The sequence below is a fragment of the Dunckerocampus dactyliophorus genome, chromosome 8 (assembly GCF_027744805.1).
Source record: "Dunckerocampus dactyliophorus isolate RoL2022-P2 chromosome 8, RoL_Ddac_1.1, whole genome shotgun sequence".
NCBI classification, from domain to species: domain Eukaryota; kingdom Metazoa; phylum Chordata; class Actinopteri; order Syngnathiformes; family Syngnathidae; genus Dunckerocampus; species Dunckerocampus dactyliophorus.
The window spans coordinates 25,137,388-25,156,617 of record NC_072826.1 but is presented as its reverse complement, the minus strand read 5'-3'; the positions used below and the strand labels follow the sequence as shown (position 1 = coordinate 25,156,617).

Genomic DNA, 19,230 nt, shown 5'->3' with positions numbered 1-19,230 from the left:
TGACAAAAGTCAGGCAACCTAACCATCGCGGCATAGCTAGCACTGACGACAGCTGCCATTAGCGCCAAGCGTGTGCCCTGGTAGAGTTTTGCATCCCGTAGCATGTGGATTGAGTGTATATTTCTCATAGCTTTGCAACTATCGAACTAATGTGTAAGCCCATAACACTATTTATGTACATTTTCGAAATGTCAACGTGAATATCATAACCTAATAATTTGCAAATGTCATCGTTTAATCGCTTGTAGTGTAAACAAACACGTATTGACACTACACGTTGCAACTTAAAATGTATGGTAAATTAAAAAATACACATACAGCATTATTAAGTGACAACATTGTACTCACGTTAAAGATTCCTTCAAAGGGATTCACATTTAGAGATTTATGCCATTGAAAATAGGTTTCCTTATTATATGCATGCTCAGTAGCGCTAGGTGGCGGACACGTGGGTTAAACCGGTTAGTCTCCACTGAACAACAAGCAACAGCTACTTGGTAACAGTTGCTAACAACAATCACATGACCCGGAAACGGAAGTGAAATAAACAAATTCATAAAAACAGCAAATACACAACCCAACAACTCCAAAACACACTCCAAAACAAGTTTTGACCTGCACATTCACCACGTTGTGACACAAGTCGCAGGATTAGCCACCATAGACTGCATTAAGAACTGCATTTTATTTATTATTTATTTAGAAATAACTGTGTTAGTTTTTGTTATATTTGATCATTTTCAAGCATAAAAATGGCTAAATGAAGTAAAATAAAAATATAAGGCATTCAGAAGATGCATTCAAAGACGTTGTGATGATATGTAGTATTCTATTCTGGTCACTAGGTGACAGTAATGTTATTGTGATGTTGGGTGAGACACACAAGCACCAGACTTGATCGCCGCAACAACAGGCTTTCTTTGCAGGTTTGAATGATCTCACAACAGGCAAAATAATACCTACGACGTTGTGGCCGTAACCCATGCCATGTTAAAAGTCACTCTGAACCCGTGACGTTGATTCCTGTCCACCAGCCCACTCAGCTCCTCTAGCACCGGAGCACGAGTCGTACCTGTGTCTTAGATGTCTTATTTTCCCTTATTATGTCTACCACAGTGGATAATAGGTGTGTAAAGGTAACTATAGGGGTGTTAATTCTGGTCTAGTTAGCTCTAATAATGTTTAAAACCTTATTTAGAAGGTCGATAACAGATTTTCTATGTACTAACTATAAAAACATTCAATTTATAAATAAGGAATCCTACTTTGTGGAAATTCACTTATCACGGTCGGATCTGGAACCAATTAACTGCCATAAACAAGGGATTACAGTAATCAAACCACACTATTAACATCATCTCTCCGGGAAACAAATTACAGGCTTGCACTGATGGTAAGTCAGTATCCATGTTGTGTGATTTGTACAGTTGAATATTTGACCTGTCTTTGTTTTATACGTAGGGCCACACAGTGGCCTAGTGATTAGCATGTTGGCCACACAGTCAGGAGATTTGGAAGATCTGGGTTTGAATCTCCGTTTGGGCATCCCTGTGTGGAGTTTGCATGTTCTCCGGGTACTCCCGTTTCCTCCCACTATCCAAAAACATGCAACTTAGGTTAATTGGAGACTCTAAAGATGTGAGTGTGAATGTTTTTTTGTCTGTATTTGCCCGGTGACTGGCTGGCGACCAGTCCAGGGTGTACCCTGCCTCTCGCCCAAAGTCAGCCGGCATTGGCTCCAGCATACCCCCTAATGAGGCTTCAGCAGCACAGAAAATGAATGAATGAATGTTTTATACATAGGTAAATGATAATAGAGTTAGATTTTGATGTAGTCTGTCGCCGCTTCGTCAGAGGTCTGACAGAAAGGGGTCAGTTCGTGGCCTACAAAAGTTTGGGGACCACTGCTGTAGTGTGTTAATGTCCAATGGAAGCCATAGCCAACATAGTCTTTCCCTTTGTGGGAACAAGTCCCCCTGAAATGCATCCAAGTGATGACTGGATTAGTAAATCACATACATGATTGATGCATTGAAAATGAGGGTGTTTTGGGGTGATGGGTAGATTGACAGGTGCAGAGAATAGAAGTGAACAGCTGTTGAGTCGGTGCTTTGACTCTGGTTGACTGAACAGTCTCACAGACAAAGACAGGAAGCATTTCTACTCTCAGAACAGCCCCTGTGTGCCCTGCTGTAATCTGATCCAGGAAGGACCAGATAGCATGATAAGGCACAACCCCCACACCCCCATTATGAATACACACACACAGTGATACATCATTAGGTACATCTGGACGAGAGCTGGACGATTCTGAAGAAAGTGTGAATCCTGATTTTCTTGCTTAGAATGGAGATCTTCGTGATCTGGGACGATTTTTTTCTCCCCATATGCACGCTCCGTTGCCCTAGTTCTACCCGCTGATGCCGACACCACCAGAAAGGCTCGCTGGAGGAGCGATCACATTAATTTATTTACTTATCTTTTTACTTTTACTTTATTTTGAGTCTTTCTATTCAAACCAGTCAACGGTCCTTCCAGGACCTCCCGCGAACAAGGGCTGAAAAACCATTGGATTGATTTCTTTAAAGCAGAACAAGGCATGAGGAGTCATTTTCAGAAATAGCGCAAAAAGGAGTTTATACACACACACACACACACACACACACATAGTAGGTCTTACTTGTTTGTGGCGGCCCACCACTAATTAATTTTGACTGCCACAGATCAATTTGTCACTACCTCTTATTTTTACAGTATGATTCTCCATGTTTATGCAGGGAACCGAAAACCAATTTTGAAATCCAAAAAATGACATGCACATGCGCCGTGGCCAATTATGCAAACTAGACAATAACGTCACCTTCCATCCTGCTACCCCGCCCTGTGGGAAGAATTGTGCCAGAGAATCGTAATCTCACATCTAAGCTAACTTTTTCCAGACTGGTGCAGCCCTAACCTTGTGAATTTATTTTCTTATTTTCTTTTCTGTTCATTTTAGATACATCGTGGGTAGTTTGACGCTTCAGTTTTGAATGCACAACAATGAATCAACTCCCCCACCTGCTTGACTATAAACGTAACCTCAGCATTTATCCCCGAAGGCTCCAAGCTTCCACATCACACTTGTGCGTGTTCAATATTGGACCAGAATTAGCTTCTCAAATATTTGGGATGTCACAACTCGTGTCCGAGCCTGCTGCGTAAAATGAGATTGTCAATGAGCACAGAGAGCGTTCACACTTTGATCAATGAGCGTGACAGCACGCTGGAAGTGTGTGTCACCATGAAAGCGCAAATAAATACATCACCCTACTCAAACTGAGCCAATGAGAAGACCAAGAGCCTTTGAACTTCTGGAGATGGAATGTTCATGAGGTGGAATGAGTGACTTGAGTCAAACTGTAAATATTTTACATGTGGCATTCTACATATATGCAGTATGTAGGGGCCGTAAAAAATAAACATATGTTGTTTCGCTTCTTGTTCATTCGCCGACAGCTTTTTGGAGACGATGGAAAAATGCACACTTTTTTCCCATTGAAACGCTAACAGAGCTGCAATGATTCATCCGTTAATTTGATTAGAAAGAAAGCTGCCATTCCTATTCTGTTGCTTTGATGATTCGTTTGATGAGTGGAACTAAAAAAAATGATCAGTTCTGGACCGCACGTAACTTAAAATACGCGGAAATTGTTTCTGCATGGCTGCTGCAATAGAGCGCACATGAAATATATAGTACCAAAAATACATTTTTATAGAGAATAATTAGAATTTTACATGCAGAAAACAATACAAAAGTATTGTAACTGACAGATTATATAGCAGTCACACTCCATAAAAAAGGAGTGAGTCAGCAATGCGGAGAGTGATTTGTTTGGGTACTCGATTTCACGGAATGTTACAGTACAGGGTAATTAGACTAGTCTGTTATGCGCAATGCAGTGCAATAACAGAGCTTGTGTACAAAAAGTGGGGCAAAACCCAATCATATGAAGAAAAACAAGATTTGGCGATAGCGATCTTCATAACACAACCAGCAAAATGTACATTTATTGCGACCAAAAGAGAAAATGTAGTCCCAATTTAGTCTCAAATTCTCAACACAATTATACAACTATCCAAAACACACTTTTGGATAAGACAAGCACATCATAGAAAATACAAACAAACTACCGTACTGGGTTGGGTGGCTATTTCTAACGTAGGCAAATTAGTTTTGTTGCCTTTTATGTTTCCACCACTTTGAACAAATTCAGCATACTTGCTCGTTCATGTTCATGGGCTCATCTTGCTCATTGTTCATACTCCCACACCGGGGCTGTGGCATTTGACTTTGCAATCATTTTTTCCCCTCCTAATTTCTACAACATTACCTTGCATTGCTCATCACGAGGCTCCCTTGCTTCACTGTGTATGTGTATGCAAGGCCCCCCCCCCCTCATATAAATGAAGAGGAGCGATCACATTGCAGTTGGCTATGCTGCACGTGTACATGCGTGTGTGCGTATGTGGCCGTATTCGTATCTCAAATATAAACCTAAGGGAAACACTGCAAAGTCAAGAGTACAAAAGCCTACTGAACTTCTAAATATAGAATACAGTCGTTAACTTCAGCAGAAAGGTCCATTTCAATGTGTTTCTTAGAGGACTTTATCTCTTATCTATGTCCTGCTACTCCAGGAGTTTAACAAGAGCCTTTGAATATTTGTATGAGGCAAGGCAGTGCAACTTTATTTGAATACGCTACACCCAGGTTAAGTGTTTCACAGAGGAAAACAGTAAAATTAAAAGGTGTTTAACATGTTAAAATTCATCATAAAAGAGTGCGTGCAGAGAAAAGAGGCACACAGATTGAAAGGATGTCTGTCATTACAGGGTGGAGTATCAGAAAGAACTAAGAAGGTTAGAAAACCAAGCCTTCAAAGTTCAAAGTTAAAAGCTGTGCTCAAGTCGCGTCCGTTTTATTATTCTGTTTATTTCCTTTCTGTTTGTGTCGCGGCAGCGTCGAGCCCGCGTGTTGGCTCACCCGGAGAATTAAGTCACCGCAATAAGGTGACATTTTTTCCCGATGAGCTCACGCCGAGATGAGAATGAACGTCTGCGTGCAGAGAACATAAACAAGCCGTTGAACGAGGCCCTGAGTGAGACCCACCATACCTTAAGAGGGGACAGGCCGTCTCCTGTTATTTTTCCTCTCAGGAAGCCCGAGACGGAAAATGAGCAAATTTAATTTGAGAACATTAATTCTATTTATTCAAGGGAGGAAATGAGGTGCTGAGTCGAGGGAGGAGCCAGCAGCTTTCGGCACAACAGAAACCAAACACCTTCCAGCCGCCAGCTCTGTAATCGCCACCCGACACAAAGAGCTTTTCTCGCCCCTCGCTGTGTTTATTTTGTGTTCAGACATTTATTTTGTGTAATCGAGCGGCTCGAGATACGGCAGAATGTGAGCGACAGAGGGAAAGACTGAGAAGCCGGTGGGAGGAGGAAATATTTACACAGCCGCCTGACCTCGGGGTGAACTTTTTCTCCACTAAGTAGGCCACAAACGCTTTGAAGAAATTTTAACAAATACCTGAATTTTCGAGCTCTAATTTTCAAGCTTGTAAATCTTTCATATTTGTAAGACAGTGTGGAGGTTTCATTTAAGGTAACAGGCCCTTTATAGATGGAGCTGCTCATCATACATTAAAGAAAACCAACAGCACCAAACATGAGCAAGCACTTTGGTGACGGGGGCAAGGAAAAACTCCCTTGACTGAACCGAGACTCAATTTCATATGGCTGTCTGCCTCGACCGGTTTGTTTGAGCGACACAGTTACCACCCTTCTCTTTGTTGCACTGTATATACAATATACTGTATATATATATATATATATATATATATATATATATATACACACAATATATATATAGCAAAAACATATACAGCAAAAAAAGCTCATAAGAGTTTAATTATTTTGGCAGTACAATGCTATAGCTATTCTTGTAAGAACTTAAGTGATTTTAGTTATTATCAAGAAAACCATAGAAGTTGCTCGATATCAGCTCTTAAATTCAACTCTTATGATCCATATTTGTAATCATCATTATATTTGTCCAAACAAATGTACCTTTAGTTCTACCAGGCATGACAATGGATCAATAAACTAAAGAAACAAGGATGGTCTAATCATTTTTCCATGACTATAGATATATATACAGTATATATATATATATATATATATATATATATAGATAGATAAATCACTCGTTAATCGCGGTTCATAGTAGGGCCTTATGATTTTACGTGTGAACGGAATCGTGGACGGAATTGCACAAGTGGCCAATAAAAACGGAATCTACTGTTAAACACGGAATCTGGCGGAAAGTGACAGAAGAGATAAAATTCATGTGGGGAAGTACTGCCCCAGCGGGACTGTCAATTGTGGTGGGGGTCTCATCACAAACACTACTTATCATGTCAAAACAGCGGCGAAAAACATTGGAAACTCCTTCCTTACGGAGTGTGAGTGGAAACTAGCAGGGTTAGCTTAGTTAGCAGAGCGTGTTAGTGCAGCTGTGTGTGTGCGTGCGACTCAGGCCGGATGAGTATATTTCCACCGTGTTGTGCTTTACCGCTTTAATGCAAGGACCATTTCACAACGCCTGCTGACGATGTGCACGTTCTGAGTGAAAAAAGACGAGAGGCACGTTTAATGCTTGCACCCAGGTCACATTAACCATCAATTGCCATTCTCAAAACACACAACACACAACCGGCCTTCAAAATAAGAGCGCTCTTTGTCAGATTTGTCTAATTGTGTAAACAAAATAAAGGTGTCATAAAAATAATAGTAATAACGTGGTTGGAATCACAAGCACGGGCATTACAGTTTGGTGAAGATTTTGTAGCAGTATGTGCTGAGGCTGACATCCCATTAGAAATGTTAGCCAAGCTACATCCATTTTATCAATTACTGAACAAAAAGGGCCAATGATGTATTGCATCAATAAATGTAAGGTCACTAACCCAAATAGCACACTCTATGCTGGTAAAATAAGTGGAAAAGGTAAAAAAAAATGTAAATGGAAAAAACGGAATTTGGGGAAAAATAAAAGATTTCTTCGGGCCCTATAATTGGTTCCAGACCCGGCCATGATAAATGAATTTTAGGATTCCTTATTTATAGATGGAAGTTTTTCATACATAGAAAACCTGTTTACAACCTTTTAAATCTGTTTTTTAACAGGGGTGTCACAACAACTTGCAAGATTAATATTCAGAAAAAAAAAGTGTCTGTTTTCCTCACCTCCAAACAGGCAGAAACAGGATTCACTCTGAGCATTGGTTTCAGTACTTTGGCTCATTTGTTCCACAGAACAACGGCATGAACAGAGTAAGCCCTTTTGTCAGTCATGCAGTCTCTTTGTCTTGGTGGGTGGAGCTCACCGCTACCGCATACACACAGAGTGCATGCAGTGTACAGTAATGTAAAAGCAATTAAATTAGTATTGCAATATATTATATAGTGTCATATAATATATAATTCTTTTTCATTGTATGTTTCTTGAAAGTAATGTTAAAATCTCATGAGTGTCTAGTTTTTAACATTATCAGAGCCCTCTAGACATAAAATAACACCCCTAAAATCACCTTTACATTCCTATTACCCAATAGTAAATAAAAGATAATATAACATAAATAAGACATAAATAAGATTCCAGCTGAGGGGGGAGCGGACAGGAAGTGATGTTGGGGGTTCAGAGTTGAGATTTAGCTTGCCGTGGGTTACGGTCGCAACAGTAGCCCGTGTTTATTGTTTATCAATGTTTATTGTGTGTCTTTGAATATGTCTTCTGAATGCCTTATATTTGTATTTTACTTCATTTAGCCATTTTATGCTCGAAAATGGTTCATTTAGGCAACAAATACTGTATGTAACATTTGTTTGTTAATTGTTAATTCATATATTTTTGAAAAACTGTAATAGAGAGAAATTCGAATCACAAAGTGACAAGGGACGACTGTACCACGTATAATTTCAAAATTCAGTAGCTCTCTAATGCTGATGTTCTCCTTCCTCTTGGCTTTTTAGCAATATTTTGCACGTTGGCCTTGTGGAAATGATGCCAGCTTCCAGGGCACATTTGCCAATTGTAAAGTTGAAATAATCCCAGCTATTGATGTACAGTTTTGAGCAGCTGTTCACAGCTGTCAGGACAAAGTGATATCACAATCATTATAAAAATAGACGATTTATAGGTTGACAGTGGACATTTGGGAACATTTGGATGCAATGCACAAATGTCTTTTTATGAGAATTTAGTTGGGCAAAAAAACAGGCATCATATTCACTGTTTCCCACGGGCCTGCAATCCATTTGTGATGTCACCGTCTAACGTTCATAACTGACCAAATCATGTGCACGTAATTATAATGGAGGCTGTAGGAGACAAAACCTGAGTAAAAAACATGAAAAGACGTTTCTTTTTGTTTTTTTTATAGTCACAACCAAGACGGAGCCACCTGTGAGTGCTTTTAGATGAGGGAAGGGGCCCACAGAAGCACCCGCTGCTCGTTGAGAAGCGATACATGCTTTCATGTCAGAGAGTCTTCAAACATCTCTTCACTACATTTGTCGCTGGTTGCTTTATTATTATTATTATTACTTTTTTTTGGGAGTATCTAAAGGGCTGTGATTACGCCCTAAATATACCAACAAAGTCCGATCCCTCCTGCTACGTCTTCTTATTCCCTGGTAGACCAGGTGCGTACAAGATGTGTTAAGAAGTGGAGTTATGACGTCATCTACTGTGCTAAGTTATAACGACTACATTCACACACCGTTCTCTTATCATGTGTTTATGAGCAAGTGACAAATTTATTGGTGGCAGTCCAAATGTATTTGTGGCGGGTAAATTAGACTGTCCTGTAACAGCTATGCCACAAACATGGTGGCTATGCTGTACTAAAAAGGCTACATTTTCCTATATTGGGCGCAGGTTTCATCATTTTTTTACAAATGTAGTTTGATTTTTTTTTAAACATCTTTCATGTAACCAAAAAAGAAATGCCACTGCCTTATTTTGCACAGGAAATCCAACCAAATTCTCACAAGAACCTGACGCCTGAGTCAGCAGGTTTCAAACGGGAAATTCAAGAGTTTCACGGTGCAACACAAACAAAAGTGTTTTAGATTTGCACTCACTTTATTATGACTTAAACTTGGCACTACATTTTATACAAGCATGCAGCAAAAGTTAACATATTTCAAAATAAAGTGAGAAGCGGAGGTGCACGCACTGGGGAGTTTTGCTGTCTGGTTGCATTTTTTTCTACTGTTTAATAAACGAACAAATGTATACAGTTTGACAGGTTTGGTATGCATTGAACATTGCTCAACTCTGCAACCTTTCCAAGAAGTATTTCTCTTTCTATTCATGCATATTCTTGCTTTGCCTCTGGTACAACTGGATATTTGCCGTACTCCTTTTTATACCGCCGCACATATGCAGGCTTTGCCATTTTATTGGCCCGGGGATGCGTTGCTCTGTGGAGAAGAAAACATTCATTGTAACCTTTTCTATTTTCTGTGTGCCGAGGCATACGTGCTTGGGGTATTTTATCCGCCCACCATTGTTTAGTCCTATTGCTCCAGGGGTACGTCCATACTGTACGCGTTGGTACACGCATGTAAATAAAGCCCTACTAGTCCCGGGACAGATGATCATCTCCACAATTAAGCAATACTGTAATCCCCCTTTATTGTGGTTAATTTGCTCCAGACCTGACCGTGATAAGTTCCTTATGATTCCTTATTTCTAAAGGGAATATTTTCATAGTTAGAACATAGAAAACCCGTTTAAAGCCTTCTATATATGCTTTTTAATATTAGAGCCCTCTACACATGAAATAACACCCCACCCCTCTAGTCTACCGTTTTAAGACGTTATAAGACTTTATTAGACGTAAATGAGACTCATGCAGAGTGGGGGGGAATGTTGACAGGACGTGATGTAGAGGGTTCAGAGTTGATGGCCGCAAACAGTAGCCTGTGTTGTGAGACCATTCAAACCTGCAATGAAAGCCTGTTGTTCCGGAGATAAAGTTTGGTGCTTGTGTGTCTCATGCACAACTTTATTACATTACTGTAACATTACTGACACCTAGTGACCAGTATAGAATACTACATCTCATCACAGGGTCTTTGAATGCGTCTTGTGAATGCCTTATATTTGTATTTCACTTCATTTAGCCATTTTTATGCATGAAAATGCTTAATTTAGACAACAAATACATAAAATTTGCTCAAATATGCACATTTTTGTACTAATATTCAGCCATATGGTGTTTTTTTAATATATTTTTTTTATTTATTTCATTTCTACAATGTGCTGTGACCAAAAAAAATAAAAAATCAGCCCCAGGCCACAACTGGCCCCTGACCTGCCCTTTGGACACCCCTGCTTTGTATAGCACTTGGTCAAGGTTGAGATGTATACAAATGTATAGTATACAAGATCTGATGATGACAAAGTAACTTTCAGCCTCTTCTCCACAGAGATTGCGCAATATTGCCTTCAAAGCAAGCCCACATAACAGCACTTTGTTTTCACAGAAGCTTATCTTCAGCCCACAAAGTGCGGCCCCTTTGATAAAAGTATTTTCTACAAAAGCATCAGTGTTATGAATACTTGTGTTTTCCCTGTCCCATGCCTGATATGCTGACCAAGACCTAACAATGGAGCTAAAATAACTCAAAATTACTGAAATGCAGTGTTACATTCTGGTGAGCGTTCCATTGTTTATTAAAAATGTCAAACAAATTGACCACGGTGGCCTAGTGGTTAGCATGTTGGCCACACAGTCAAGAGATTTGGAAGATCTGGGTTCGTATCTCTATTTGTTCATCTCTATGTGGTGTTTGCATGTTTTCCCTGTGTGTGGGTTTTCTCCGGGTACTCCAGTTTCCTCCCATGTTCCAAATTAGTGGTGTAACGATTCGATTTAATAATGATTCCATTGGTATCGTGATTTGTGGTTGCCGAGATGATTCAAGGACGATATTGGTTCATTTAGAATGACACGATCCGAAACGATTCAGTAACTTGAAATCTATTCAGTAACTTTTTAGCCAAAAATTCAACCAGCTTGACTGTGAAATAAATACCTGGATCCTGGACAGTGCAGGTGAAGTTTCCTAGATTCACGTTTTTTGTAAGAAAAACAGGTATAAATTAATTAAGTAAACAACAATTAATGGCAAAAGCATTCACATTTATTCGAAAAAAGTGCAACCAACACTTCAGGTTGTATTAACAGTAAGTTAACGTTTTCTGCTCTCATTTTCAATATTGAATCAATTTTCAGTAAGTGCAAGCAACATTTCAACAGTAGGCTAACTTGCTAATTCTGCTTTTGTTTTTCAACATAAAAATAATCCAATGTTAATATCAAAATAATTCAACCTGAAGACATGTTGGTTGCACTTTAACAATAGGTTTACCTGCTAGTTTTGCTGTTGTTTTTCAGCATAGAAATAATACCAATACAACATTAATATCAAAAATAAAGTGCAACCAACTTTTCTTCAGGTTAAATGAGCAGTGGTTGAACCTGCTACTTATCTCATTTTAATAAACAGCACTGCACTCATATTTAACAAAAGATCAAAAGTGTAACCTATTACTCTTCAATGAAAATTGAAGAAAAAATTGAAGAAAATGGAAAATTTCCTAACACAATGAAACAGGCAAAAGTGGTTCCAATTTTTAAAAAAGGAGATAAACATCAATTTACTAATTAGCAACCAGTTTCCTTATTTCATCAATTTTCTAAAATTATCGAGAAGCTATTCAATAACAGGTTGGACAATTTTTTTTATAATAATGATTTACTGGCACGTAGTCAATACGGATACAGAGCTAACATTTAAACTTCAATGGCACTGGTCGAAATCACGGAGGAAATCACTAATGCTATAGACCACGTGTCAAACTCGTGCCCTGGAGGGCCGAGACGCTGCAGGTCTCTCCAACCAGTTTCTTCAGCAGGTCATTTAATTGATGAGCTCCTTCCCTCAAACTGAAGGTGTTGATCATTAAAATCACCTGCTTTAGTGACTGGTTGGAAAGAAAACCTGCAGTGTCTCGGCCCTCCATGGCACGAGTTTGACACCCCTGCTATAGACCACAGAAGGTGTGCAGCTGCAGTATTTATGGATCTGACAATAGCCTTCACTACAATTAATCACTATATTTTAATAACAAAATTAGAAAGGTACGGAATTAGAGGATTAGTCTTGAATTGGGTTAAAAGCTACCTAGCAAACAGGAAGCAATTTGTAAAGCTAGGAGAATATACATCTGGGAGTTTAAATATTACGTGTGGAGTACCCCAGGGGTCAATACTGGGACCAAAGCTGTTCAATTTGTACGTCAATGACATTTGTAAAGTAACAAAGGAATTAAAGTTGGTATTATTTGCGGATGATACCACTGCCTTTGGTCTGGGGAAAGCACACAAGAAATAATTAAAAAGGTCAAGGATGAAATGGTCATATTAAAGTCATGGTTTGGTAAAAACAGATTATCCTTGAACCTGAGTAAAACTAAAATAATGCTATTTGGGAAGAGCAGAAAGGAGAAGTACAACCAAATACAAATAAATGGAGTGGACATTGAACGAGTAAAAGAAAATAAATTTTTGGGGATCATAATACACGAAAAAATGAGTTGGAAATCTCATATCAAATATATACAACACAAGGTGGCGAGAAATACTTCAATACTGAATAAAGCAAAATATGTTCTAGATCAAAAATCACTCCACAGTCTTTACTGTTCCTTGGTATTACCATATCTAACGTATTGTGTGGAGATGTGGGGCAATAATTATAAAAGCAATCTTTGCTCACTCAAGGTGCTACAAAAAAGATCGGTGAGGATCATTCATAACGCCGCGTATAGAGAACATACAAACCCTTTATTTTTAAAATCAGTTATTAAAATTTGCTGATTTTGTACATTTTCAAACTGCTAAAATAATGCATAAAGCTGACAATAACTAGCTACCCAAAAACCTAATACAGTATTTCTCTATAGGGGAGGAGAAATATGATCTTAGGGGTAAATCAAATTTAAAACACTTATATGCGAGAACAACGCTGAAAAGCCACAGCATTTCTGTATGTGGAGTTAAATTATGGAACGGATTGAGTAAGGAACTGAAACAATGTACAGAGATGAGCAAATTCAAAAAACAATACAAGCATTTGATGTTTACTAAATACAAGGCACAAGAGTGTTGATCATCACACTGATTGTTCTGTCATTCTTGTTTTTTTATTTTTTATTATTTATGCTTTATTATTACACTGATTATTATATGGAATTATATTACATGGAATGCCGGAAGTGAATAATATGTACTGTACAAGATGTGGAATGGAAGGGGGTAGGATTAAATAAGCTTTGCTTCTTCCTACTCCTATTGGACATGTGGAGCTGTGAAAGGATGATTCATGAGATGTATTCCATTGTAATCTTCATGCATGTTCAAATAAAACTAAACCAAACTAATGACGCTACAGATTTTTTTTTCAAAATGATCAACTGATCAACGTGATCTGCCCGCAGAACATCTCTCTGTGCGTTCACTATGTCGCCAGCAGTACTAAAATCTCGCTCTGCTGGCACACTGGTGTCAGGAATACACAAGTACCGTTTAGCAAGGGTGAAAAGTAGAGGTAGCTCTTTCTCCTGAGATCTCCACCACTTCATGGCATTTTCAGTTAAAGGCAACTCATCTTTTGCCCGGTACCTTATCACCTCTGCTCTGGCTGTCTTGCTTGTGGATTTTCTTTCTCTTTGGGTGAAGGAATAGCCAAACAGTGCCTCTAAGGCTTTCTTCTTACATGGAGGTGACTCATTTGGACTTTTTTAGAACATCTCCCTCTTTGCAAAAGCCAAAGTGTTTCCACAGACTGGGCCGCAATGGTGGCTTAATTATTTCTCGCTCGCCGGCTTGTCCTCTGCCATCCACCATTCTACGTTTTGTTGTCTGCTGGCGCGTGGTGATGACATCACAGACAGGCAGACTGAATCGATTAACATTTAACGTCTTTATCATAAAAAGTGCTAAAAAAAAAACCCACACATCCATATAAAGCTCGGTGTGCTTAAATCCAATGCTTGATTTTCTAGTATCGATGCAATTGATTGATTACATTTTAAACAATGCTAGATCCATCGATATATGTTGTCCGGAATTGCAACTTTCCAAACACAGATCGATGTAGTTGGATCATAAGAATATAAATCGATACATCGATTTGACACCCATGAAATAGCCGAACGTTGGTATTGTTATAGTCACTGATGGTTTAGTTGTTCTCGTAATATTATGATTTTATTCCCATAATATTTTGACTTTATTTCCATTATTCCCATTTTTTTCCCCAACCTAATTTTCCAAAAATGACCATTTTGTTTTGTTTCTAATAATATGAAGACTTGTTCTTTCTTAAATAATTCAAATCTACGCTACTAAAATGACATTATTTTTTCCTCATAATATGACGACTTCATTCTCGTAAAATTGAGACGTTTTTTTCTCATTAGAATACAACTTTTTTCTTAATCTTTAAATTTTATTGTCATAAAACTACAGCAGTTTTTTTTTTACCATTACTGCTGTTGACTTTTTTTATTCTCCTTATTTTCTTGTAAATTTTCTTCTGCTAATATTAGGATTTTACCCCCATAATATTTTGACTTTAGTCTCATTCTAACTTTTTCCGCAACCAAATTATTTTCATTACATTTGTCATTATTTTCTTCGTCAACAATATTAAAATGTTTGCTGTTTTTTATTTTTATATTTTTTTGTTTTCTTGTTAAATTATATGTTTAGAAAGTGCCGCGGGCCAACAAAAGAACACCCCTGGTCTCGTTGTTGGCTCGTCAAATTGTTGTGCAAGCAGGTACTCAGTGCCAGTGTGAATGTGACTGTGTGTGTTTGTCTATATGCGCCTTGTGATTGAGTAGTCCAGGGTGCTGACTGCCTTTTGCCCCAAATCAGCTGGGATCAGCTCCAGCTCTCCACGACCCTGAAGAGGACAAGTGGTAGAACATAGATGGATGGTAGCAGTATTACTAGCAAGAAATGGTGCAAAAGTGTTGAGTGAGTTATTTTCCTAGAAACTGCCGCAGTTCTTAATGATTTCTCCTCCAAAGCAGCTATTTTTAAATAGTGACAATGAACATTTTAGTGTTCCCAGTTAGCTAAAAATAATTCACTTTGATCATTTAAGGACGGAATAGTTGCTCCAAAAGTGTTTTCAGTACGCAGTGCGTGTTTCTGTTTCTTTTTCAGTAAAGCAGACAATTGAAACCTAATGCTCAGGCTCACGCGGACACAAACGTTGACATGAGATCTGGGAGGCTCGGCAGCCAGGCGCTGGCCTCCACGGCAGGAAGACAAAATGTCACTTTACATTGCAAATGTCACCTAAAAGTTCACAGATTCAACCGAGCGACTGCGACCAGCCTGGTGCATATTTTCCAAGTGTAAGGCAGGCACCACCAGACTTCAGGGGAGGCCATGAAGTTGACAGAAATAAAGTAACAATTATTTTTCACATCTGCTAAGGTAAGTTAACTTTGGTTGTGTCAAAGGCAAAATAAATAGACTTAAGGTGCACTCACACGAGGGCATTCGCACCATGCTGGACTTTATGCTTTTAGCCTGTGAGTTTCCCTGACTTTGTGTATTATTTCCAGTCTTACCTCAAGTCATTCTGATGATGTCTATTGTGCAAGGTGGTGGCTGTCATCAATTACTTGTGAGGGGAGCAATGGCATTAATTAAATTTAGTCACAGGTGATCGAGCGTGCCGTGGAATTGGACTTTTTGATTATTTTGGGTCTTTCGATGTTGCTAACTATTGAAATATTTAACCTTACAATGGATTATTGGTACGCTCTGATTGTGTATCATCGTGAACCATTTCAAAAGAGCTTACAGGTAACAAAGGCTCACCGCATGTGGTAACGTACTGCATCATTTTCAGATTATGGACGTTTTATTGTCATCTCTCTAGATTCATATTCATCTATTTGCTAATTTCCTGTTCAAAGCTGCTTTTATTCTTCTGTTTTGCTGCTTTACATTCAAGCTAGTTTAGCATGGCTTCTCTGTCTCCTCCTGCACTCTCTTACTCGGTGTGCCACATAGCTTAGCCGCTTAGCCTTTCCTCGTCCTCCAGTCATCCAGTGATAATGATACTAAGAAATGTAGTTTTTTGCCGCCATGTAGGCGAGGATTAGTAACTTGGTGGAGCATCTCAGCACCGTGATTGGACATATTGTATTTTAGCCAAGCTCGCTACCTCTTCCAATCATACCAGAGGACGGGAAGTACGCTGACTTTGAGCACCAATCGCACTAATCAAACATGCCGTACTTTAAAGCTCTGTCCTACTGTGCAATTCCGTCTGCCTCCGTCTAAATATTCACGTCAGATGGTGTCAGACGGCGGTACATTCTAAATTTGCTGGCCACGAACGGCAGACAGAGCAGCAAGAGTAACATCTAAATACGCCTTCCTAAAAAAATTGTCTGCTAAGCATGAGAAACCAAAGGCATTTAAAGTCACTCTTTGACAGACAACACCTGCGATCTCGACTCTTTTGTAGTTTTTACACAACAGTCGACCTTTTCATGACGTCATCCTAGCACATCATTCTCCAGGCATGACCAATCAACTTATGCTCAACTGTGACAGTAGCCACTGTGGCTCCTTTAGAAGGTATATTTAGATCACTTTTACCTCGGAATACTATTATGTTGGACTACTGTTTTAACGGATGCCAGCAGCAGTGTGGCTGCGTGAATTTAATAAGCATGCACCAATCGTTTGGTCAGCCGATCGATGGGCCGATCCTTACATACGAAACCAATCTTATCCACCAATTTTATTTACCTCCACAAAGGTCTGAAAGTCAACGACTGTCCACTTTTGCACTGCCAGACTGACAGCTAGCAATCAGGCTAAGGCTAAAGCTAAAGCTAGCTGGAGCAAAGAGCCAGGCAGCATCCCGCTGTTAGCACTTATGAGCAGTGAAAAGAGAAAGGCTACTACAGGGGAAATGATGGAGTTCATGGCATTGGTAAACCAGCCGTTTTACATCACTTTATTTTGGTAAGAGGTTGAAATCGGGTCTGTAGTGTAACCTAAGTGAGAACTACCTCATGTGCAGTTAACATAACAAGTTTGCATTGTTTCACGGGCTCCACTCTCGTTCTGCGGACCTCGGTTCCAGCCCAGGGCAGAACACAAGGCTCGCTGAACCAGGCAAGTTACACACTACCTATACCCAACTACCATGAATGTGTACAAACACGTAGCCTTCTGTCCAAGTAACCTGGAAATACGGCACAAAAACCCAGCAGAGTAACATATTGACAAAACCATCTGTCAACGTCTAGATACGTCTGTAAACCTGCTGAAAAACAAATAAAAATGTCCAAAAACACGTACATGCGCATTTATTTCTCAGACGGAATGGTTAAACGGCACAGTGGGACAGAGCTTCTAGGTGGAAATGGGCCCAAGCACGGTACGCCCTTACTTCCAATAGTGAGCACCGCAAAATATGTGCCAGAAGATCCGTTTTCGTGGGAGTCGTAGAGGCCCCAACCATATTATATTCTCTGAGAGGGGGCCGCTCACTATGCCCTGTATTAGAGGGGATAAACATTTCCCATGGTTGTAAAGAGGAGACTAAAATGAGGGGGAAGTGCTATCAGACTAACAGAATACATGTTTGAATCACTTCGGAAGGCTAACGTGGTGACTTTCCAGAGTGTTTTCCACGGTGAGTGGGCGAGCTCACACTGGTTTCAAAAGGTGACAATGTAAACAGTATCCGGACTCACAATTCTGGTATAAAGCTTCTTTTTTTCGAGGGGTGTGGCATATTCCGCTTCCAGGAAAAAAAAAAACACACAAAAAACAAACTTTGCAAACATGGAAGAAGACCAAAAAGCCCGGAGTGGAGGGGTGTACGGTACATTTTGTAACACGTCTTTCCCAACTCCGATCCCTACCCCCCACTTCCAAGCCACGGCACCCGCATACAAGTTGCTCTCCAGCGGGGACTTTTCCCCCAGGAGTACGTCAAGCCTCGTCCACATCCCGCCCGTGTGTGAAGCCACACACACGCGCACTACAAACACCAACCGACCGACCGTTTCGCACCCAGCCATGTCCAGACGGCTACCAAGGCAGTTTTCAGTCCACTAAAGAGTAAAAGTTGAACTGAAGTGGCCTCTCAAGGACACTGCTCTGTCAAGCAGCCTCTCCGTGGCGACGCGCTCGGGGTGTCTTTGCCCCGCGGTAGCGAAGTCGAGTCAAAATGGTGGAGAGAGAAAAAACAAGAAAGCGAAAGAGACTTTTACCTTTTTGCTGTTTCTGTTGGTAAAGCCGCTGTACGGGTTGATTCCTGCCCTTGGCGGTACGGAGAGCAGCATTTTTCTCCGCGCTATGTCCGGAGCGGCGAGCACTGCCCAGGCTGCCAGCTGACGTCAGCAGCTGGGAAAGTGAGAGCCTGGAGTCCCGCTGCTTGACTGAGAGTGGTGCTGCTGCCACAGGACACAGGCCCGGAGGAGGGCGGGGGAGGACGGCCGGTGTTGTGACGCCCCCCGGGGGCTCCTTCTAATTGCTCCAGGTGCCAAAGAGCGGCCAGGGGGCCATTTGGCCATCCGCGGCACATTTAGAAAGTATAACTGAACAAGAACTCTAAAAAAAACAACAAAAATGTGTGTGTGTTGGGGGGGGGGGGGGGGGGGGGGGGGGGTGAGACGGCAATAATTTTACAAGAAAGTCAAAATGTTAAAAGGTTGCAAAATGAAATATAATATTTAGGGATGTCAAAAATGGTGTATTAACTGCGGTTATTCATTAATTACGTTAAAGGGATACTTTTGACATTTTTTGACATGAAGTTGTATGACATCCCCATCAGCAGTGTACTACAGCAACAGTGAGTTACCCCCCCCCCATGGCTCCCGTGAGTCCAGTTCTGGTCGGAGATCCATGACGAGAAATCTAGTTCCGCTTAGTTGCTGGGGCCCCTTAAATAAAGATTTTGGCTTCTAAAAACAATATGTGTTCAAAAGAGTCATTAGACCAGAACTGGACTCACAGGACTCATTGGGGGGGGTAAGTCACTGTTGCTGTAGTA

At 40.2% G+C, this 19,230-nt stretch overlaps 1 protein-coding gene across 1 annotated transcript in view; it reads right to left on the bottom strand.

The window, feature by feature from the left end:
- Nucleotides 1-18,594, bottom strand: part of LOC129186033 (RNA-binding motif, single-stranded-interacting protein 2-like) — a 78,075-nt gene extending 59,481 nt beyond the window's left edge. The window contains exon 1 of the mRNA XM_054783833.1: nt 18,446-18,594. Within this exon, the coding sequence (XP_054639808.1) occupies nt 18,446-18,517 (72 nt within the window). The 5' untranslated portion in view covers nt 18,518-18,594. The remainder of the gene's footprint in view (nt 1-18,445) is intronic.
- Between the last annotated feature and the right edge of the window lie 636 nt (nt 18,595-19,230).